The 17,619-nt window shown below is 42.0% G+C and overlaps 1 protein-coding gene across 1 annotated transcript in view; it reads right to left on the bottom strand.

The window, feature by feature from the left end:
• Positions 1-16,584, bottom strand: part of LOC124616017 (protein CREBRF homolog) — a 110,083-nt gene extending 93,499 nt beyond the window's left edge. Inside the window, exons 1-2 of the mRNA XM_047144237.1 lie at positions 16,512-16,584; positions 15,214-16,385 (exon numbers count right to left, since the gene is read on the bottom strand). Of these exons, the coding sequence (XP_047000193.1) occupies positions 15,214-16,385; positions 16,512-16,522 (1,183 nt within the window). The 5' untranslated portion in view covers positions 16,523-16,584. The remainder of the gene's footprint in view (positions 1-15,213; positions 16,386-16,511) is intronic.
• Positions 16,585-17,619: the final 1,035 nt, after the last annotated feature.

Below are 17,619 nucleotides of genomic sequence, written 5' to 3' on the forward strand. Positions count from 1 at the left end.
CGCCGCTTAAAAGATGTCGATGGCTAAAAAGACAGTGCCCTATTCGGAGTCTAGTTAAAATTACCTCCTCCCGACGACGCGTTCGGGAGGAAGAGGTCCAAGCACAAGGAAGAGCTTTCACGTTCCGCAATTTATTATGGGGAAGTGTTGACCAATGTGCGTGCCATAAAAGAACGACATGACAATAAAAACGCTCCGTAGATCGGCGAAGGGAATCGATTGAACAGCTGGCCTAAGAAGAGAGACTGCAGCCTTGGCCGCAATATCAGCCGCCTCATTTCCACAGATACCAATGTGTCCCGGGAGCCAGAGGAACGCAACCGAGACGCCCCCCAGGTGGAGCAAGCGCAGACAGTCCTGAATCCGGTGGACCAGAGGTTGCACAGGGTAAAGAGCTTGGAGACTGAGGAGAGAGCTGAGAGAATCTGAGCAGACAACATACTGTATCCGCTGATGGCGGTGGATGTAGCGGACAGCCTGGAGAACAGTGTAGAACTCCGCAGTAGTTCGGGAAGCCGAAATTGATTTGGGGTGTCGCCAACAATTAGGCACTCCCTACACCTAACGATGTTTTCAAGCCATCAGTGTAAATAAATGTGGCTTCCTTCATTTGTGCACATAGAGCAGCAAATGCCCGACGATAAACAAGTGAAGGGGCACCATCCTTGGGAAATTGACAAAGGTCACAGAGCAGGCAGATCTGGGGACGGAGCCAAGGCGGTGCTGTACCCCAAGTTGTCAAGGTTTTAGGAAAGTGGAAGGAAAGAGAATGGAGCAGTTGACGGAAGCGGACTCCCGGTGGTAGTAGGGAGGAGGGGCGGCCTGCATACCCTACATCAAAGGAGGCATCGAAAAAAATGTCATGGGCTGGATTAGCAGGCATGGAAGACAGATGGCTAGCACAACAACTCAGAAGGACTGCTCGCCGATTGGACAGCGGAGGTTCAGCAGTCTCAGCATAAAGGCTTTCCACAGGGCTGGTGTAAAAAGCTCCAGACACTAAACGTAATCCACGGTGGTGGATAGAGTCGAGACGACGAAGAATAGACGGCCAAGCAGAGGAGTAAACTATGCTTCCATAGTCCAATTTCGAGCGCACTAAGGCGCGATAGAGGCGGAGAAGGACCACTCGGTCCACTCCCCACGAGATACCATTCAGGACACGGAGGATGTTGAGCGATCGCAGACAGTGAGCCGAAAGATAAGAAACGTGGGAGGACCAGCACAGTTTTCTGTCAAACATAAGACCCAAGAATTTAGCGACGTCTGAAAACGGAAGATTGACAGGTCCTAGATGTAAGAAGGGTGGAAGGAACTCCTTACGTCGCCAAAAATTAACACAAACGGTCTTACTGGGAGAAAAACGGAAGCTGGTTTCGGTGCTCCAAGAGTAGAGGCAATTGAGACATCCTTGAAGACGTCATTCAAGAAGGCTGGTCCGTTGAGAGCTGTAGTAGATCGCAAAATCGTCCACAAAGAGGGAGCCCGAGACATCAGGAAGGAGACAATCCATAATTGGATTTATGGCAATAGCAAACAGTGCAACACTTAGCACGGAGCCCTGGGGTACCCCATTTTCTTGGGAGAAAGTACGGGAGAGAGTAGTGTTCACCCGCACCCTAAATGTGCGCTCTGCCATAAATTCGCGAAGAAAAAGGGGCAGCCGGCCTCGAAAGCCCCAAGAGAACAGTGTGCGGAGGATGCCTGTCCTCCAACAGGTATTGTATGCTCTCTCCAGATCAAAAAATATTGCTACCGTTTGGCGTTTCCGGAGAAAATTGTTCATGATATAAGTGGAGAGGGAAACAATATGGTCAACTGCAGAACGATGCTTTCGGAAACCATATTGGGCAGGTGTTAAAAGACTGCGGGACTCCAGCCACCAAGCTAAACGGCAATTCACCATACGCTCCAAAACCTTACATACACTACTCGTGAGAGAAATGGGGCGATAGCTAGAGGGGAGATGTTTGTCCTTTCCAGGTTTCGGAACAGGAATGACGATAGCTTCCCGCCATCGTCTGGGAAAAGTACTGTCGGTCCAAATTCGATTATAAATGCGAAGGAGGTAACGCAGACTATGGGTTGATAAATGCAGCAACATTTGGATGTGGATACCATCCGGTCCTGGGGTGGAGGAGCGAGAAGAATAGAGTGCATGTTGGAGTTCCCGCATGGAGAAAACAGTATTATAGCTTTCGCGATTTTGAGAGAAGAAAGCAAGAGGTTGCACTTCCGCTGCACGTTTCTTCGGGAGAAATGCTGGTGGGTAATTTGAAGAGCTCGAAATCTCAGCAAAGTGTTTACCCAAGGAGTTAGAAATTGCGACGGGATCCACTAACGTATCACACGCGACAGTGAGGCCGGAGACTGAGGAGAAACTAGGCGCGCCTGATAACCGTCGAATCCGACTCCAAACTTCCGAGGAGGGAGTGAAGATGTTAAATGAGCTAATAAAGAATTTCCAGCTTGCCTTCTTGCTATCGCAGATGACGCGACGGCATCGCGCACGGAACTGCTTATAGCGGATAAAGTTGGCCAAAGTAGGATGGTGGCGGAAAACGCGAAGAGCACGTCGCCGCTCACGTATTGCGTCACGGCATGCCTCGTTCCACCAAGGAACTGGGGGGCGCCGGGGCAATTCGGAGGTGCGTGGTACTGAACGTTCCGCAGCTGTAAGAATAACGTTGGTAATATGTGTGACCTCATCGTAATCGCTAGGAAAGTGACGGTCATCGAATGTCGCTTGAGACGAAAAAAGTGTCCAATTGGCTTGGACAAACTTCCAGCGTCGCGGGCGCATATAGGGCAGTTGAGGCTGCAGTCTAAGGACACATGGAAAGTGATCGCTCGAGTGTGTATCATCAAGGGCGAACCATTCGAATCGCCGAGCTAGCGGAACAGTACCAACCAAAAGGTCCAAATGAGAGAAATTTGTCGTGGAGGCAGACAAAAATGTAGGGACCCCAGTGTTGAGGCAAACTAGATCCGCTTGGTGGAAGACGTCTAGCAATAGTGAGCCATGTGGACAAGGATGTGGAGATCCCCAAAGCGGGTGGTGGGCATTGAAGTCCCCAACCAGCAAATAGGGGGGTGGAAGCTGACCAAGAAGATGAAGGAGATCAGCTCGTGCCATTGGTGTGGACGATGGAATGTATACAGTACAAAGAGAAAAGGTATATCCAGAAAGGGAAAGACGGACAGCGACAGCTTGGAAGGAAGTGTTTAAGTGGATTGGGTGATAATGGAGAGTATCATGGAGAAGAATCACGAGTCCTCCATGGGCTGGAGTGCCTTCAACAGAGGGGAGATCAAATCGGACGGACTGAAAATGGGGGAGAACGAAGCGGTCATGGGGACGCAGCTTTGTTTCCTGAAGACAGAAGATGACCGGCGAGTAGGATCGTAAGAGGATCAACAATTCATCCTGATTGGCTCGAATGCCGTGGATATTCCAGTGGATAATAAACATAGGGTCAACAGAAAAATGGAGGAATGTGACCAAGGTTGCCGTCAACTCAGCAACTGCTCAGAGCTTGCGACCGACAGCATGGAATGGCATTCAGCCGAAGGCAGAAGATCCTGTGATCCATAGGTTGTTCAGGAGCAGCTCCTGCCACCAGCGATCGGCCGGTTGATCGGCCACCAGCAGTGTGCCTCGGCGACACAGAAGACGGCCGAGGGCGATTTCCGCCAGGTGCTGCTGTAGATGAGACACGCCTCGGCGGAGAAGGAGATGAACTGGGTTTCTTATTAGCCTTCTTGGAAATATGATGTTTAGATGAAGGAGGAACCGATGGTTGTGAAGTTGGGGTACGTAAAAAATCTTCAAGAGTATGCTCATTTTTTGAAGTCTTGGTGTCTGACTTTTGGGCTCGAGATTTAGCAGAACCCGATGAAGGGTGAGCCGTAGAGTGGGCAGGCAAAAGTGGTGAGGTTGAACGGGCGATCTTTGCACTGGCCGATCTGACGACCGTGGCACTAAAGGTGAGGTCACAAGTCTGCATGGCCGCCTCCTTTGTTGGCCGAGGAGAAGCAAGGGCAGTGCTGTATTTTCCTGTCTGAGGCACGGTGGGCTGTCGACTGGCAAATAATTTTCGAGCAGCAAAGGTCGACACCTTTTCCTTCACTCTTATTTCCTGGATGAGCTTTTCGTCCTTAAAAACGGGGCAATCTCGAGAGGAAGCAGCGTGGTCACCCATACAGTTGATGCAGCGAGGGGATGGAGGTGGACAAGCACCCTCATGGGCATCCTTGCCACACGTAACACATTTGGCCGGATTGGAACAGGACTGGCTGGTGTGATTGAACCGCAGACACCGATTGCTTAACGCGTAGGGTTTGGGACGTAAGGGCGAACGGAAATTATCTCATGGACTGCTTTGATTTTGGATGGGAGTTGAACTTTGTCAAATGTCAAGAAGACAGTGCGGGTTGGAATGATGTTCGTGTCAACCCTTTTCATAACTCTATGAACAGCCGTTACGCCCTGGTCTGACAGGTAGTGCTGAATTTCGTCGTCAGACAATCCATCGAGGGAGCGTGTATAAACGACTCCACGCGAGGAATTTAAAGCACAGTGCGGTTCCACCCGGACAGGGAAGGTGTGGAGAAGTGAAGCACGCAGCAATTTTTGTGCCTGGAGGGCACTGACTGTTTCCAACAACAAGGTGCCATTCCGTAATCTGGAACAAGACTTTACAGGACCTGCAACTGTGTCGACACCTTTCTGAATAATGAAAGGGTTGACCGTGGAGAAGTCGTGACCTTCATCAGACCGAGAAACAACAAGGAACTGTGGCAACGATGGAAGAACTGTCTGTGGCTGAGACTCAGTGAACTTACGCTTGTGAGCAGACATAGTGGAAGGTGAGGAAACCATTGCGGAAGAATCCCCCATGATTACCGGCGTCTCCAATGGCGCGCTCCTCCCTCGTGGGGGCCCTCTCTGAGGGAACTCCCGCCTTAGGTGATTGTTCACACCTCAGGTCACACCTCCCGACAAACGGACGGAGGGACCAATCGGCACTTTCGGAAGGTATCAGCTCGGGTAATCACCCCTCCCTGGGCCTGGCCGTTACCAGGGGGTACGTACGTGGCCTACCTGTCTACCCGGGGCGGAGAATTACGCGTTACCCCGTCACCGGCTACGCACGAAAATGCGTGGGTCGGCCTTCAGACACGCACAGGGAGGAAGAAAGAGAAAGGGAAAAACAAAGAAAGGGAAAGGAAAGAAGAGGGGTCTCAAACGCCGCAGCGGAGAAAAGGGTAAAGAGAAGGGGGTAAGGAAAAGAGAAGGACAAAGGAAGGATGAAAACATACAAGCAGAGAAGGCGAAGAATGCGTTACATTTACAAGCGTCCGTCTCCGTCTCCCAGAGGGGGAGAAAGGGAAGGAAAGAGCCAGAGGTGAGGGGAGGGGGGGCGAAGACGGGGGATAGGGAAGGATGCGGTAAAGGAAGGTATGCAGCCAGGAAAGGAAGGAGGGCCACATTAGCTCGGGGTCCCGTGCTCACTACGTATGTATCCACAAAAGAGTTGTGGACCCCCTGGGGGGGGGCGCATACCGTTGTTATACAAACTCAGCCAGGAGACTTTCCCTTATTAAGTTACAAAGTTGCTTTGCTACAACTTGGGTATCTACTTCCGAATTACTCATGCTGTCATCAGCTCTCGAGTCAAATTCTGAAACATTTACTGATTCTTTTTTTAATGATAGAATTTTGAAAAACATTGTTTAGTAAATACATTTTACTGGTACTTCCATGGCTAACATGACCACTGCTGTCATGTTGTGAAGGTACTGGCTGTCTCCTGCCACTAGTATACTTTGCGCATGACCAGAACTTCTTAGGATTTACTGCCAGATTTCAAGACAGGACAGCAGTTCACAATGAAGTCCACATTCATGAGAAGTAGAGTCCAAATTTCTGCCTGGCCATATAGATTTAGGTTTTCCATTATTTACAGAAATCAGTAAAAGCAACTCTGAAAAGGACACTTCTCATATGTCCTTTAACATCTTTGCCAATTTTGAGCTTGAGCTGTGTCTTTAAAGGACGTGGCATCCCTAAGACATCTAATCTTAACCTTCTGCCATCCACGCTCAGATTTCCAGGCAAAAGTAAGACAAGTGAAATGGTATGTCCTTAAATGGATTCAAAAATGTTAATTGTAGATAGCACTGGTAATCAGTAAACAAAGAAAAAATTTTCTCCAACAAGAAAAACAATGAAGAAATTGAACATGTCCTATTCACAGAGGAAAAAAAAATGTTATCAACACAGAATTAATGACATATACTAAAGCAGACATATGGTATGATGTACTCAGATGCTCTCAAAGAAAGCATAAACAAAATCTGTGCAATTGCTGCAAAGCTTTACAAACACCTGAAGGAAATACAAAATAAAACCACATTTTCCGAATATAGTATACTTACTTCAGTTGTGGACAGAAGCAAAAGCAAGCCAGTGAGCAATCAAACACAATTAAAACTCAAAATGCATTAACAAGAGTATAAGCAAGATCTCCAAGTGACTTATAATGAAAGTAGGGAACATGGTGGATCCAAAAATAAAACTAAATTTTGCTGAGGGCAATATAACACCATTAAGCACGGATGAAGATAGCAAATTTACAAGATATTTCATGAAGAATGATGACACTGCTGTGAACATAGAATTTAAGTAAGTGTGCATGAAAAGACGAGATGCAATTTCAGAAGTCAAGGCAAAGACAAACCAGTAGTTTGCAAAATAACAATGTACATGATAAGATAGTAGTTTACAGAATACAATGGAAATCACAATGTACATGATAAGATTAACACCATGCAAGGCCTACCAAGTACTACGAAACAAGAATCACCAGAAATTTTAAAATGTTATTCAACCATATTTGCTTCTGAGCTAGCATGCATGTGCGGTTGCATTTGTAAATTCAAAGTAGGCCTATGTGACCAACAATCTTTTTATGTTAACCCATACTCCAATCCACTGCCAACAAAGAGTACAATAGAAGCTGACACCGAGAACATTTTGGTAGGGAAAATCATTAAATAAAAACACCATCTTTTACTGGATGGAGGGAAACAAAACAATACCAGTATATCTCAAAAGAGACAGACTAGGAAAGGCCTATTATAAACATTTAAAGATATAAAATACTCTCTGGTCATACTTAACAATCACTTATTAGTAGCTAGAACTTTATAAAGGAAGTCAGAGGGACTTCTATAAGAAAAGAAGTTAGCAAATCAGAACAACAACTTTCAGACTCAGTAATTCTGCTTCTGCCTTCATGAGTGCTGGATGAAGTTCTATGTGGAGAGTACTTCCGGAAGTTTACATCAGCGATACTGTCAGACTGACAAATACCTGGGAAAAATATCTGAAAATTTTAAAGGAAATCCTGAAAGCATTTGAAAAACCATGACTACACTGTTTTCAGCAAACTTTTGAGACGGTCCATGAATGACTAGTCCAATGCATACATTATAGATTTGGGCAAAGTTTTACTTACAGCAGTGGCGGCATAGTGTGCTGGTGTTGGCAACAACCACTGAATGCTGGGAATTCATGACAACCAATCGATTGAAGCAAATAACTAATGCTGTTCCTGCTCTATGGGTGACAGGTTCTTGTATGTAGCCTTACCCACTCAGTAAATTAATTATTTTTGTAATCAATATAATGGAAGGAAACATTCCACGTGGGAAAAATTATATATAAAAACAAAGATGAGGTGACTTACCGAACAAAAGCGCTGGCAGGTCGATAGACACACAAACAAACACAAACATACACACAAAATTCAAGCTTTCGCAACAAACTGTTGCCTCATCAGGAAAGAGGGAAGGAGAGGGGAAGACGAAAGGAAGTGGGTTTTAAGGGAGAGGGTAAGGAGTCATTCCAATCCCGGGAGCGGAAAGACTTACCTTAGGGGGAAAAAAGGACAGGTATACACTCGCACACACGCACATATCCATCCACACATACAGACACAAGCAGACATATTTAAATATGTCTGCTTGTGTCTGTATGTGTGGATGGATATGTGCGTGTGTGCGAGTGTATACCTGTCCTTTTTTCCCCCTAAGGTAAGTCTTTCCGCTCCCGGGATTGGAATGACTCCTTACCCTCTCCCTTAAAACCCACTTCCTTTCGTCTTCCCCTCTCCTTCCCTCTTTCCTGATGAGGCAACAGTTTGTTGCGAAAGCTTGAATTTTGTGTGTATGTTTGTGTTTGTTTGTGTGTCTATCGACCTGCCAGCGCTTTTGTTCGGTAAGTCACCTCATCTTTGTTTTTATATATAATTATTTTTGTAAACTAAATATACTGTGATAAAACATTTTTCATCAATAAGAAGAGACTGACATGAAAAGAATTCTGCCAAAACAAAATAGCAATTGTCGTTGGATACTGTATACTATCACATGACTGGCTAGCACCAATGTCACATAATTCCCAGCATTCAACAGTCATTGCCAACATCAGCACACTAAACCACCACTGCCTTAAGTAAAATTTAACCTAGATTTGGAGTAAAGCTTCAAACAAATTAAGTCAAAATTATATCCTGCACTAATAGTACATTTCCAGCTATGGGTAAAAACTTTTATTTTGGGTTTGACAGAAGTGGGTACAGTGAAAGTGGAAAGCTGTATTAGCTGTGCGAGGACAAAGGCAACCCATTAACAGTGTGCTAGGTGAATGTGTAGCACAATGGGATTGTAATTGTAAAGTCAATGGTTCAAATCTCACTAGCAGCAAGCACATTTTTACTTTTTTCAAAAAAATCCATTTCTTTAAAAAAATAATTTAAAAACACTGAATTATAATTTTTAATAATAGCTGTTCATATGAAAACAAAATATGACACAGACAAATCAATGCCTACTTGCTAAATGATTATCTATAAACAAAAACAAATATTTGATTTTATCTTTGATGTTTCAGATTTTGGTACAAAATTTTAGTTCACTGTGAATGTTTGTATTTTCATACTGACAGTAATTAAAAATGAAAGATGTTATTTTTATTGAAAAATTATGAGAAGAAGGGATCGGTTGGTACGAGATGTGTTGAGGCATCAAGGGATCACCAATTTAGTATTGGAGGGCAGTGTGGAGGGTAAAAATCGTAGAGGGAGACCAAGAGATGAATACACTAAGCAAATTCAGAAGGATGTAGGTTGCAGTAGGTACTGGGAGATGAAGAAGCTTGCACAGGATAGAGTAGCATGGAGAGCTGCATCAAACCAGTCTCAGGACTGAAGACCACAACAACAACATTTATTAACTAATATTTTTATTTGTCAATAAAGATGAAATTAAAAAGAAAGAATGCTACCAGCAAGATTTGAATTAATGATCATACAAGTACAAGCACATTATGCCATGCACTGGGCCACCAATGATTTCATAAATTATCTTCAAGTGTTTAATACTTAGCTGGGCTCAGAAATCATCTAATCTTCAAAGGCCCTTTTCCAGCTCTCTCTCTCTCTCTCTCTCTCTCTCTCTCTCTCTCTCTCTCTCTCTCTTTTGAGAATTACATTCTACAGCTCTAGCAATTTTATGTCCAGATACTAACCTTCAGATCCTATAAGCACGAAGAACATCTGAGAGACATAGTCCACACACAACACAAATAATACCACAGGAGAGCGGGTCAAATATTTTTATGGTTTACAATTTCTCTTTCTTTACCACCGTCACACCATGACTTATTTTACTCCTGGTGTTGCATTACAAATACTATTGCTGTTTTCAGTTACCCCTTGGTTAGCAATTACTTGTTTCATAGATCATATTCACAACAAACATAATGATATGGAATATTTCAATTGAACATATGGTGGCATAAAACATTCAAAAAATATATTTAGATGGCTATATGCTGGCCATTGTTAGTTTGTAATTGTCTACTCATTTCTAATCGAGAATCCTTCTACAGGGTGGAGAAAAATTGTGCCACGAAATTTTAACCCTAGATAGCTGATGCCAGTGGGAACCAGAGTTACTAACGATGTGTAGGTCAACAATGCACCATTTTTAAACTACAGAAACTTGGTGCCACGTGCTCTGATTGGCCACTGGATTGAACTGTTACCAGATGCTCTGGACGTGAGGATGTCTCTTTGCTCAGGAAAGAACATTTCGAGTGTCGTAAAGGTCATCCCGATGAAAGGTGCGCTTGATGTTAAACAACGCAATGACGGGGAAGTTGGGATCTCGCGCAACACATCGCAGAAACAACTGACAAAACCCTAGCCTGTGTTCATAGTCCGCCACCGGATTTAGGTCCTGGACAGGGTGGATGCTGACTGTCATCCCTCAAAGCCTCCCAGACTAACCGATTAGTGACCCCCAACTCATGTCGAACTGCTCAAGTACTTGTCGTAGGTGCTTCCTCAAAGCATTCGAGAACAGTCTCTTCAAATGCAGCATTCTGTAGCGTTCGAGTTCTTCCAGCATCATCACGATATCCCACTAACGATGCTGTTTCGCTAAGTTGCTGGTGAATTGCTGTAAACATCTGCAGGTGTGGGTGGAGTCTTGCTGGGTACCGTTCCTCATACAGCTGTGGAGCTTCATGCACATTACCATCGGCTAGTCCATAAACAAAAACCATATCTCATTGTTTCAAACGAATACTGTGCCATCATGCTTACTGTATGACTAAATTGCAGGTGATTTGTGTGTGCTCCAAAACGAAGCTTACGTGTGAATGCCTCTGACGTGAGGTGGTGACAAACAGCAAGACCTATTCAACATGTGTGCATATCACCTTAAGGCAATAACTGGGCGAGGAACAACTGTATGTGTGAACTGACAACCATAGCGCTGCCCATCAACCAACGAACGGCAACAGGGCAATCTCATGGCCAATCGGAGTGCATGAAGCCACATTTCCTCAGTTTAAAAATGGTGTGTTGCCAACCTACACAACATTAGTAATTTTGGTTCCTACTGGCATCAGCTATCCAGGGTTAAAATTTCATGACACCATTTTTCTCCACACTGTATAATAAAGGAGTAGTTTTCAATAAGATACACAACTTTAATCTACATTTTAAAACATTTCTACTGCCTGTAAGAAATTTTATTTCCGTGGGAATATTATTATATGCTTGTACACTTCACTCATTTCTGTGCCAAAGATCCAGCCGAGAGAAGTCTAGAGGTTTTTTTCCCATCTGGTACTGTATTTGTGAATATCTCTATTACTCTAAAACAGCGAAGGATTGTTCACAACAAATTTCTTCAGCGAAAAAAAAAAAAAAAAAAAAAAAAAACAAACAACTGTGGGGCTGTGATGAATATTCCAAAATATTTAAACTGAGCAGATGGGTACATCGCTCATTCTGTAGATTCAAAGTGAGGAAATCATTGGGAATAGATAATACGTGTGAAAATGAGAAAAAATGGAAACGACATATTACAAAAGAAATGATGTGCTAATGTCCTTTCCACTGATATTAGGTGACAGTTTTCTAACTTATGGAAAGTTTAGACATTTTTACAACACTTTAGGAAAAGATACATTGCTACCTATTGTAAAGAAGACACATGAAGTCCCAGACAGGCATGATTAAAAAACACTCACATATAGCTTTCGGCCATAGCCTTGATCAGTAAAGAGAGAGACAACATTCACACTCACACAGAAGCAAGCATACCTCATGCATACACAACTGCCAACTCCATCGTCTTGGGCCCAAGATGCTGGAGTTGGCGGTCGTGTGTGCGTCAGGTGTGCTTGCCTGCAATCTATCTTTTCCTACATTGTTGATATTTCTACCTGGAGTTTCCATTATTTGATTAGACATTTTTACACATTAATTAAAAACTTATCAAAACAAACACCAAAATACACAAATACTAAAGTGAATAAATTAATACCAAGGTTATTGCAGCCAAACTTCTTGAGAAACAAAAATTGTTTGTGACTTACACAGACTGCAGTCTAACATGACATTTTGTTACAATTGGTGTGGTGGGCGTGTTATTCCATGCAGCCGCACACAGAAGGTGCCATGACGGTCCACCAAAGAATAACTAAAGAGCACAACAATGAACATTATGGAAAATGTATAGTATTAGATTTACTCTATTGTATACAAACCAGATAAGAAGAGGACCCTGGCGCTCACTGTAAAGTATATTGTATTAATGGTTACAATATTATGAAAACGAAAGTAGCAGAGATGCTGAGTCGCAGATCAGCACAACAAAAAGACTGTCACAAATAAAGCTTTTGGCCAGTAAGGCCTTCCTGAAAAACAGACAAAGGTCTTACTGGCTGAAAGCTTTATTTGTGACAGTCTTTTTGTTGTGCTTATCTGTTCCTCTATACGATGGGTAAAAACTTTCCTTTTCATAATATTGTTACATTCCATCCTGTATTTTCCATGGTTTGGTTGTATTAATGGTTAATCTGACAATATATGGTTGAAATAATGGAACTCTTATTATGAATTCTTTACACTGTTTGAAGAGAGAAATGAGCCCTTTTTCCAGCAATTGATGAAATCTTCAGGGAAGAGGACCTGAGCACAATGAAGAGGATTATTAGCTGGGACTGAATAGCAGGACCAGCTTTACAAGACAAATTTATAGGTGACTGCAGTATCCAAATATAACAGCAAACAAATTGACTCTATTCCAGGAGGACGTATGTAACTGGTAGGTTTTAAGTTTCACTGTGAGAATTACACACGACAAGATCATATTACTGTACTGCACCTGTGTCAACTTCAGGAATTATATAGCAATCATGTAATGTGATATACTTAATATCATGTACATTAGGTGGTTCTTATCAGTTAGTTCTGTTATGGAGTTTACAATCAGAGCAGAAGGAGAACACTGTACACCACAAATAACCTTCAAAGAGTAAGGGCTGTGTTATGTTGTGCGTGAAGGAGTCCCTTGTCCCAAAGAATACCTTAGACCTACATCTATTGCCCCACAATATCATTCCATAATTATACCATTAATTAATGAAAATATGCACAATAAAATAACTTCCTCACGCTATGATCACCAAACTCATTAATCACATGCAGAGAAAATGTTGCTGAAGTTAACCACGTGAAAGTGATTTAAGTGCATTGTTTAGAGATCAAACTCTTATACATATATACTCCGAAAATTTGGATTTCACATATTCTTTTTCTGCCATATTCCACTATTATTATTATTTGTGTCTTGCACAAAATCGCTTGAAATGCGTTTTTCAATGCGGTAGTTCATTAAAAACTGTTTTTTATCTATTCTTTTACTTATGAGCCTATCATAGACTTCATTATGATGCTTGAATCATGTCGCAAACAATTATTTTATGCTGTACTGGTATACAATGGGAAACCTCATGCATACACTACAATAAAAATAACGATGACACAATACCGAAACCTGTGGCATACAGACCTGTCTGACTAGTTTTCCTCGTACAACACTTATCTGGATATTAAGTAAATCAGTTATTATTTAAATCACTGTCCCATCCTACATAAATGTTTGCAAAAGAACCAAATGCCTACGTTAGAACATACAAAATTCCTATCAATACTTTTTTTCGTCTCAAACATAACTATTTCTCTTATTTATTTGTATTTTCTGCCACAGTCACTGTTATTTGTTTTATGTTTGATTTCACATGCTGCAAAGTGTTTCATGTGAACAAATAAATAATTAGGAAAATGCATATTTGTTCCATCAGCTGTACAACTTTACATTTACTCTCTAACCAGTTTAAATTATTACAATAATTTTCAACGAAAAAGACATTCTACATCAATGGCTCAACCGTATATTTCTGTCATATATGAGCCACACAAATGTAAAACTAAAATGATTGTGTGCCTAGCCACAATTACAGTAGCGCACATTTGATGGCCACAAGATGTGCACTACAGTCCTTGTGCCAAGGTACAGCATGCTTGTATTGACTATGTTAAGGTAGGCTATTACGACAATTACATATGTTCTACATTTGTATGTGATGGAAATGTTTGGTTGAGTCAGTGACAGTCAATGTTTTTCTCTTTGAAGATGATTTTAACAAATGAAACCGGTAGAAAACAGCTGTAGACAATCACCTACAAAAAGCTCTAAGTGAGTAATTATTCCACACAGTTCCCAAATGTAACCAATATGGGCCCATTCCACTCTGTTCCCAAAAATCCAATCCAAATCCATAGCACCAACCGAGTTAAAATTACATGCCATGCCAACAATCTCGCGTGAGGTCGTCGGCATGGTGTGTAGTTTTAACTCTACTGGTGCTATGGATGTTGTACTTTCGCCATTTATTCAGTTGACAACCCATCTGGGAGTATCTGTTTTATAAATGACAAATCTTGTGGAGTTCTATAATGTATTTACACTTAGTTTTCAAAATGTGTGAGAACATATACACAACAATATTTCTAGAAACAAAGATGCTGTAACTTACCAAACGAAAGCGTTGGTATGTTGATAGAGACAAAAAACACACAAACACACACACAAATTTCAAGCTTTCACAACCCACGGTTGCTTCATCAGGAAAGAGGGAAGGAGAGGAAAAGACGAAAGGATGTGGGTTTTAAGGGAGAGGGTAAGGAGTCATTCCAATCCCAGGGGCAGAAAGGCTTACCTTAGGGGGGGGGGGGGGGGGGGGGGGAAGGGACAGGTATACACTCGCACACACACACTTATCCATCCGCACATAAACAGACCGTCTGTCTCTTCAAGAAATGGAAACACCTCAGCTCATCACAACGAGACTGCCACACCAGAAGAACAAAATGAGTAACCGTTACAAACCATTTTGATGCAAACACAGTCCCGGTTCCAAAATGACATCGCCTCTTACTAAGTTTTCTCTTCTTCCACAGGATAACCACAGCATTTATGAAAAGACTATGTAACATCAGTATGACCTTATTGTAAAATTGTTTTTGTAATGCCATTTGCCTGAAGATGAGGTATTCCCTCGAAACAGGTCACTAAATAAATAAGTAATACGCCAGTCAACAAAGTTTGTGACTGGTAGCAGTAATTTAAAAAACTTTTACATAATGCTTTATTCCATTATAAATCACATAAAAATGTAAAAGGAATCATATCAGATTTTATGCATAAGCTATGCAGTATGTATTCTCGATGAATGGATTTCAATTTTCTTGTGTTTTATTATTCTATCCAAACATAAATATTTACCTGTAGAGATTGAAGAAGTGGATCCTGCTTCAGCTAATGATCCAGTAGAAAGAAGATGCTGCCGAGGTTCCCTGCGCTGCCAAATTTGTTCCAGTCCCAGATGAGTTGGAGCTGACGACGATAATCTTGATCCATATCCTGTATTACCGCTTCTTGTTATTCTACTACCTGATGGCACTTCTGGGACAGGACTTACAGAGTTAGTTGGGCTGAGTGGTCCTGGAACTGACTGAACAAAAAGCTGCCTCTCCGGTGATGCTGAAGAGTATGTTTCCTTTTTGAGTAAAAGTTCATGTAGGGTACTGTGTTTCTGCTGCAAGGGGCTGACTCCAAGAGGTGGAGGGGTGACAGACGATGCTGCTGAATGAAGAAGCAACGAAGAACTAGAGCTGTTTTGACTCCCTGGTGAAAGAGCATCAACTGTCTGAACACCATTACTAGGTTTGCCACTCAAAAAAACGTCCAATGGGCTGGATGGCACACTTGACGATACACTGAATGCATCCTTGTAAAAACCAAGTCCAGCTGGTGGAAATGAAGATGGAACAAGGCTCTGGGAAAGTTGTGCTACATTATTATTTCCTAAATTAGAGTTCACATTTGTGACTTGGACAAGTGGAGGAGCAGCAGATGTCCTTGACTGTGATGCAAAAGGCGGCACATTGATGTAGTAGCTATTTTCTTCTGGCAATAACAGATCATCAAAATTCAAATCATCCAACAAGTTCTCATCATTTGCATTCAATTCTGCAAGTGTAGGTCCTTGAATAAGATCTGCTTTATCAACTTGGAAGATATCATCATCATCCATTCGAAATGTATCACTTCTACTGGTTTCACAATCACTAGGCAATTTTGTGGTCCACACTGGAGACTCTGCATACAGTTCTGTGACACTAACAATATTGGTAGCATTTGGTGTATTGTCTTGAGATACAGACGATGGTGAGGAGATATCCACAAAGTCAAATCCAAAGTCTCTAAAATCTGAAAGATCCATGCCTCTACGATGTGGTATTGGGACACTAGCTGTTGTGCTACTAGTGCTGTCCATTACCAATGGCTCTTGCTTCACTGTTACTCCCTGGTCAATAAATAATTCCCCTGTATAAAAAGGATCAGCCATGTTTTTATTGTCTCTTATGTCATTTATTTTGCTGATGAAAGCTAACCTGTAACATACCATAAACAATAGTGTTTAATACTATCTTTCTCACTTCAGAATTGTATAAAACATTAACTTTTCATTCATTACACATAGTATAGCTTTCGGTAACGTGTTGGCTATGTAAATATACCTAATGCACATGTTTTGATTCAAATGCCAAACACCGTCCTTGGACTTATTTTTAACCTTGGCAGAAAAGGCAATAACACTCACTTCTAAAAGCTTTTGTCTAAAATCCAAGAATACAATGGAATAATGAAGATGACATCGTGCAATCCGTCTCTGTGTTTCATAATTTCCTTCATTCTTATCAGCAAGCGTCCAAAAACAACATGTTGCAATACAGTGTTGCCTAGACAACAACAAAATCTTTGTTTTGATTGCACAACATCATGTAGGATAACAAAGAAGGTAAGAGTTTCTGGAACATACTTGACATCGCTGTCACAAAATTTTCGCTCCTATAATACTATTTCTTTCCATGAAAATATCTGTTTACATGAATCATTTCCCGATAAACACTGTTGTAAATTTAACACTCAATATGACAAACTGTTGGTACAAAGTTACCTTGGACAGCTGAAAATACATTACGCTACTCGTTTCCCGCGCTAATCATACTGCACACCAAGACAGCAGCACGACCATGACTTTCAAAATAACACGTCTCAGCTGAAAGTCAGTTTAACATAGTAAACAATCACGACATCCCACTCATCTTCGACAGTGCTCGCACAATATTGTTTTTAATAAGAATCGAATATCACTTCTGCTATTACCGATTTAGTTACGCATGACAACACTAAAATATCAACCTGTAAACTTTGCGTTTACTGAAGAAATCACTTAAAGGTCACATGAGCACGATCAATCCACTGACAACCTAGCCAATGGCAGCGAGGTCATAGACACACCGACCAATTGCAGCTTTTGTTGTGATCCTTGGGCCAGCCTCCCAAACACAAACGTAGTACGAGAATCTAGAAAATGTCAAACTCATGAATTTCGTGAAAGTAGTAGCACTGATACTCTTACAGTATATTGTAACAACTGTAAGCGAGTTTTTTACACTTTGGTTATCGTATAGTAAATGACCAATCTATATTTCCGCAGAAGAAATTTACGAAGCGGATAGAAAACAGAAAATAAACAATGTCCAGAGAATGTAAGCATTTACTGTTTCTTGTTCCGGGCCAGTGAGCCCCGTCACCGCAACGTCGAGCGATGGCGTTCGTGCA

The sequence above is a fragment of the Schistocerca americana genome, chromosome 1 (genome assembly GCF_021461395.2).
Source record: "Schistocerca americana isolate TAMUIC-IGC-003095 chromosome 1, iqSchAmer2.1, whole genome shotgun sequence".
Lineage (NCBI taxonomy): Eukaryota > Metazoa > Arthropoda > Insecta > Orthoptera > Acrididae > Schistocerca > Schistocerca americana.